Consider the following 6009-nt stretch of genomic DNA (forward strand, 5'->3'; position numbering starts at 1 on the left):
TGAATCACATCACCAATTGGTTGCCGGTGATTAATGTGATGAAGACACGTCTAGCATCTTGGAAATCCAAACTGTTGTCTATCGGGGGGAGGGTTACACTTATTAGATCAGTGTTGGAAAATCTGCCCATATATTATTTCTCGCTTTTTAAAGCCCCCGTGACTGTGATTAATAAATTGGAAGGTATTATGAGGAGGTTTCTTTGGGGTGGCACGAGTGAAGACAAAAAAATTAATTGGGTTGCGTGGGATAGAGTTGCAAGACCTAAAAAGGTGGGTGGTTTGGGAATTAACCGTCTTAAAGAAATTAAGGAAGCCTTGCTTCTTAAATGGCATTGGAGATTCAAGAAAGAAGCAAACAGTTTGTGGAAGCGGGTCAATGTAGAATGTCACAGGAGTAAAAACAATTGGTTGTCGCTTCCTCTTGCCTCCAATTCTTCTGGATGTTGGAAAGGGATTGTGAAGGTGGGAGAAAGATGTATTTCAGATGGTAGGAAGCTGAATTCTTTTTTTTATGGTTCAGTTGGAGATGGCAAGTCTATTCTAGTGCGATTTGTGGATTGGGGAAACGCCTCTTCGAGAATCATGTCCTAATCTATTTAGATTAGAAAAATATAAAGATTGTATGGTTGAAAGCAGAATCACCCTTGGAAGCACCATTAAAAATTTGAAATGGAATTGGAAAAGAGAACCGACGATAGCTGAGGAGGTTGGAGAACTTTTTGGGCTGTTGGAGCAAATCCATGATTACGGTTGGGCTCAGGGAGTGGATTCATGGAAATGGGTAGGTGGTGGCCCAACTAATTTTACGGTATATGCGGTTAAACAACTATTTATTTCGGATCAGAATTATAGCGATTTTTATAAAATGAGATGGAATGGATGGATCCCTTTGAAGTGCAATGTCTTGGCATGGCGAGCGGAATTAGATAGACTCCCAACTAGCGCGGAATTGACGAAGAGAGGTATGATTTTACAAGATATAAATTGCCCGTTGTGTGGCGATTATACAGAATCATCGGCCCATTTATTTACTGCTTGTATTTTTGCATTGGAGATGTGGGATCGGGTTGCGAGCTGGTATGGGTTACCTCCTCTCTATGCATTTGAGGTTAGAGATTTACTCTCATTAACAAAAGGGTTGAAGTTGCAGAAACATGAGACGAGGACGGTTCACGGGATTGTGATAACGACTTTATGGTGTATTTGGATTGCCCGAAATGAGATGGTTTTTCAAAGGAAGAAAGTTAAAGTGGTAGATGTTATCGCGAAGATTAAAGCTAGTTCGTTTTTTTGGATTAGAAATAGGTCTAAATTCAAATGTATAGAATGGAAGGATTGGTACGATTCCCCTCTTATATTGTTGTAATTTCTGGTTTTCCATGCGGTTCTTGATTTAAGGACTAGCATGTGGTTTGTTTTGTTGAATGAAGTTTATTTTTCAAAAAAAAAAGTTATATTAATTGAATAGATAACTATTATATTTATTAGTTATATTAAGTAAAGAGAGAGCATGTATTAATACTTTTCTCATTTATCTTTAAGCATTTAAAACCTGAAATAAAACTAGTGGTTCATATTCATTTCTCTTATTTCTCACAGTAATCTCATTTCTCTCCTAAACCATCCCCGCCAACTATTATTACAAAGCTTATGTTTTGGTGATGTTGTATACTCTTATTTTAAGTGTCAGTGATAAAACCACATAGCAAAACTCATTTCCTCTCTTCAATATTAATTGCTAACTAATTCTATTAGGATTAGAACATAATTATTGTTTTTATTTTAAGCTAGTGTTTTACTCAGCGTGTTGCATCGGGCAGGTCGGTAAAACACAAGCGTTGTCAGTCCCGAGCGTTGTGGCGTTAACTTTACGTGAATTCGATTAGTTTCGGTTACGTGTGTTATGATACTAGAATTAAAACCAAAAAAATATGAAAATTGAGATGAACCAACATGGTGGTGTCGGTTGGTAGAACTTGGACGTTGGTAGAACCCGAGCGATCCCGGACGTTGAGGCGGTGAGTCTTGGCAAATCCGGTCGGTTTCTGTTACGTTCGTTATGGTATCGGAACTAAAAACAAAAAAATAAATACAAATTCACATTCGGTCGATTTTCGTTATGCTCGTTACGGTACAAAAACTAAAACAAAAGGCGGTGTGTCTACAAGAATTCAATTGGTTTCCGTCACATTGTTAAGCTACTGGAACTAAAACAAAACAAAATTGACTTTCGGTCGATTTTGTTATGGCACCAAAAATAAAAACAAAAAAAATAAAATACCACTTGACCAACATGGTGTCACCAAGTGGCCCAATGGACACTTAGTGGAACCAAAGTTTACAATTATTATTATTATTATTATTATTATTATTATTATATAATTGATAAGTTTGGTGCTGCTAAGTTCTAATTGGGCCACTTGGCGGCACCATACTTGTCAATTATTTTGTTTCTTTTATGTTTTTTTTCAATTTCTTTTATTATTTTTATTGTTTTTTGTTTTAGTTCTAGTATTGTAACGAAATAACGGAAGCCAATCAAACGTCAATTTTATGGTTTTTTTGTTTGATGGAAACCAACTGGTTCTGCCTAGACTCATCGCTTCAACGTCCGAGACCGACAACGCTCGAGTTTACCAACGGACACCACCCCATTCATGCACATCAATTTTTATATTATCCTTTTTTTCGCTTTGGTACCGTAACGAAAACTGACCAAGTGTCAATTTTTTTTTTTAATTTCGGCATCCTAACAAACGTGACGGAAACCGACCGAATTCACGTAGACTCACCGCATTTTGTTTTAAATTTGGTATCGTAACGCACGTGACCAACCGAATGCCAATGTTATTTTTTTGTTTTAGCTCTGGTATGGTAATGAACATGACGGAAACCAGTTGAATTTGTATACACACAGCGTCTCAACGCCCGGGATCAACGACGCTCGGGTCTTCCCAACGTCTGGGTTTTAGCGACCGACACCACCTATTGGTCCACCTCAATATATATATATATATATATTTATTTTTGTTTTGGTTTTTAGTTACAATATCATTACGCACGACACCGACACCGATCGAATTCGCGTCAACTTATCGCTTCAACGCCCAGGACCGACAACACTTGGGTTTTACCAACCTGTCCGACGCAATGCGTCGGTAAAATCCTAGTTGTATTACATAATAATTGCTAATAACACATTAGTTCAACTATGTTATGATCACAAACTCTAGTATTAATAACTGATTGCATGCATTATTTTGTTATAATTTGAGAAGCGATTTATTTATTATTTTTAATTTTTTCTTTAAGAAAGATGACTTTTTTGTATTTAGGCTATCGCACTCTCCAAACTAGGAGAGCCCTGATCTCTCACTCTGGCCTGACTATGTTGTCTTAACTGGCCCACGCTGGCTTCATAGTTTGGCTTGGCGTTCCCCTAGAAACCTTGTCGTCGGCTGTCACTTAACAGTCATTGTGCCACCATAAGAGAAGAACTCTTTGGCGTAACACACAGTGGAACAAAAACCCGGGTGGGCTCGGAATCTAAACTGACAACCTTATACAAGGCTTAGCTCAAATCATTCATTACCAATATTCACCCAAAGTGACCCGAGCAAGATCGAACTTGGGTCTCCACTAGAGAACCCAAGCCTTTCTACCACTAGGCCAAAACCTTATATTATATTTTGATTATTGTTTTTTATAATTTAATAGCTAATCAGAAAATAATTTAGAGCCCTAAAAGTAATTTGAGATTTTGTGAGTTTGAAGTGAGGGTGTGATTAGTGCTTCGATACATACATGATACAACTAAGAAATAATCTGTATGGTTAACAACTTAACATGCTTGTCATGTAGTTGAAGTAATTTCATCAAAGTTATATTTCACACGGCCCGGCCCGGCCCGGCCCAGTAAAGCCATACCATCACTATATGCAAACATAACACATCAAGTTATATAATTAAATTTATTTTTTAAATAGTAAACAATAGTTAACCATTGAGATAATTTCTACACGATTTAATATACATTTTGTAGGATATGACAGTTTGGTCACGTTCAGGGCGGTTACTAGATGTCCAGCTGTCTTCTATTCACTAGTTGATGTCATTGTCAGAGAATATTATGGTAATCTTCTAGAAAAAGTTTATTACAACGGCTCTTCCTTATCACATGAGAACTTCTTATTATTTCTCCTTCGTGTGAGGTTCCTTATGCGATCAGCGTATTCCTCCGTCGGATACTCGCTGACGACCCACGAGTTATATTGATGATCCACAGGGCAATTTCCTTGGTTTGCGGATCGTTTTACTACCCTATATCTATACATTTAAAACTTCACATATGTAATTTAAAGCTATTTTAAATATTGTTTCAATTAAATCATTTGTAATTTCTTTCAACAATTACAATTAGAACACCCACAGCAGTGCTCTTTTACTCGTCCATGGTTGATGTGGAGCTCCACTGGTGGTGGGTTGTTTGGCTGGTGTGGGGGAAAACAATAGAGGAGAGAAAAGGAGAAAAGAACAAGAGAGGTGGAGTGACCTAACGGTCCAGCTACATCCGGCTATTGTGAGTGAGAATGATCGACTGGATGAGGTTGTCCGTCCGGCTGGTGTATGTATGGGAAAGAAGGAAAATGAGAGAAAAGGGAAAATTGACGAGTGAGGTTGAAGTGACGGTTGAAAATGAGAGAAAAGGGAAAATTGCTGATTAAGATAGGCGTGTTGGGAAGCTCGGGGCCTATTCGCTTTGTAGTTAATGAAGACGCGGTGGTGGCTGATGTTATTGAGACCGCGCTTAAGTTGTATGCTCATGAACGACGTCTTCCGGTTCTAGGGACTAAGTACAGTGATTTCTTCCTATACACTCCGATTGCTGCAACCGAAGGTACATACATTTCTACCTTCTATCTCAAATTCTAACAACAATTTTCACTATTTTTAGTTGTGTTTGTTAATTATTATTAATTTTGTACGATTTATTAGTGTTATTTCTACATCTATATTGACTGTTATAATGTTGTTAACGTCTTATTATTATCTCATTATTTTATAATTTAACTACATTCTCATTTAAAAAAAAAAAGATAAAAGTATAGTTAATTACTTAATTAAATCAACATACGGGAGAACCCTCATAGTCATAACCAGCCCTATATTTTTGTATTTATTTTGGTTTAGTTATTGTTATTTGATTTATTATTTTCTTTTATATATTTGAATAATTATTTATTTTAAGTTTGTTTATTTCTTCTTTTGAATGTACTAATATCTTTTTCCATACTCCTATTTTACTTATAATGTATCAAGTGAGAATAGAATCCTGATACAACATTAGCATACACCTTAATTTGTTACTAGGCCAAGCTACTAATTGCTTTAAGTTTGTTTATTAGTTGTTATATTCCATCTCAAATTTAGATATTGAAATAGTTATTGATGCTTTATTTATGTTGTTACCTTGAAATCTGGTTATTGTCTTTATATTTAAAGAAGTGAATTATAATTGATCAGTACATTGAAAACCCTTGATTTGTCATATATAACTTTTTGTTAAATTTCATTAATTCAGCTTTGAATCCGAAGGAGATGATCGGATCTTATGGAGTGAGGAACTTCATGTTATGCAAGAAACCGCGACAGGCGACAGAGATAGCTCGAAAGAGGTCCGGCAACTGGAAATCATGGTTCAATAAAACAATTTCTTTGAAAGTCACTCCTCATTGAATTAACTAACTATAATTTGTTCCCATATGCATCAATGGATCAGGGTTTTGGGTTGGTTGGGACATGTTTCCTTAAATAAAAAGATGGTCCTTCCATGGAATCTAAAATAAGCGAACACTACTAATCTAGAGGGTTGATCTAAGTGTCAAATCTGAATAAAAACACTTACTCATGGTGTACATCAGTTACTGATGATCACAACTATAGTATATATAAAGTCGATGTTTCTATCTTTTTATATCAATATATTCCGTCTATGCATGTTAAAGTT

At 36.2% G+C, this 6009-nt stretch overlaps 2 protein-coding genes across 2 annotated transcripts; both read left to right on the forward strand.

Annotated features, from left to right (window-relative positions):
* Positions 1–624: 624 nt before the first annotated feature.
* LOC143552673 (uncharacterized) lies at positions 625–1368 on the forward strand. Its single transcript, XM_077042829.1, has one exon. It carries the CDS (start codon positions 625–627, stop codon positions 1366–1368), a length of 744 nt encoding a protein of 247 aa, XP_076898944.1.
* A 3329-nt stretch (positions 1369–4697) lies between these two features.
* On the forward strand, positions 4698–5738 carry LOC143552674 (uncharacterized protein At4g22758-like). Its single transcript, XM_077042830.1, has 2 exons — positions 4698–4899; positions 5584–5738. The coding sequence occupies exons 1-2, from the start codon at positions 4698–4700 to the stop codon at positions 5736–5738; spliced, it is 357 nt and encodes a 118-aa protein (XP_076898945.1).
* The last annotated feature ends 271 nt before the right edge of the window (positions 5739–6009 follow it).

The sequence above is a fragment of the Bidens hawaiensis genome, unplaced genomic scaffold (assembly GCF_021521415.1).
Source record: "Bidens hawaiensis isolate Kalapana, Puna unplaced genomic scaffold, B.hawaiensis_p1.1 tig00016992_1, whole genome shotgun sequence".
Lineage (NCBI taxonomy): Eukaryota > Viridiplantae > Streptophyta > Magnoliopsida > Asterales > Asteraceae > Bidens > Bidens hawaiensis.

What these genes read in the sequence shown, in the direction of transcription:
- LOC143552673 (XM_077042829.1), top strand. Translation starts at nt 625, where the DNA reads ATGGTTGAAAGCAGAATCACCCTTGGAAGCACCATTAAAAATTTGAAA.
- LOC143552674 (XM_077042830.1), top strand. Translation starts at nt 4,698, where the DNA reads ATGAGAGAAAAGGGAAAATTGCTGATTAAGATAGGCGTGTTGGGAAGC. An exon ending in TCCGATTGCTGCAACCGAAG is followed by an intron (nt 4,900 to 5,583) that starts GTACATACATTT and finishes TCATTAATTCAG; the next exon opens with CTTTGAATCCGAAGGAGATG.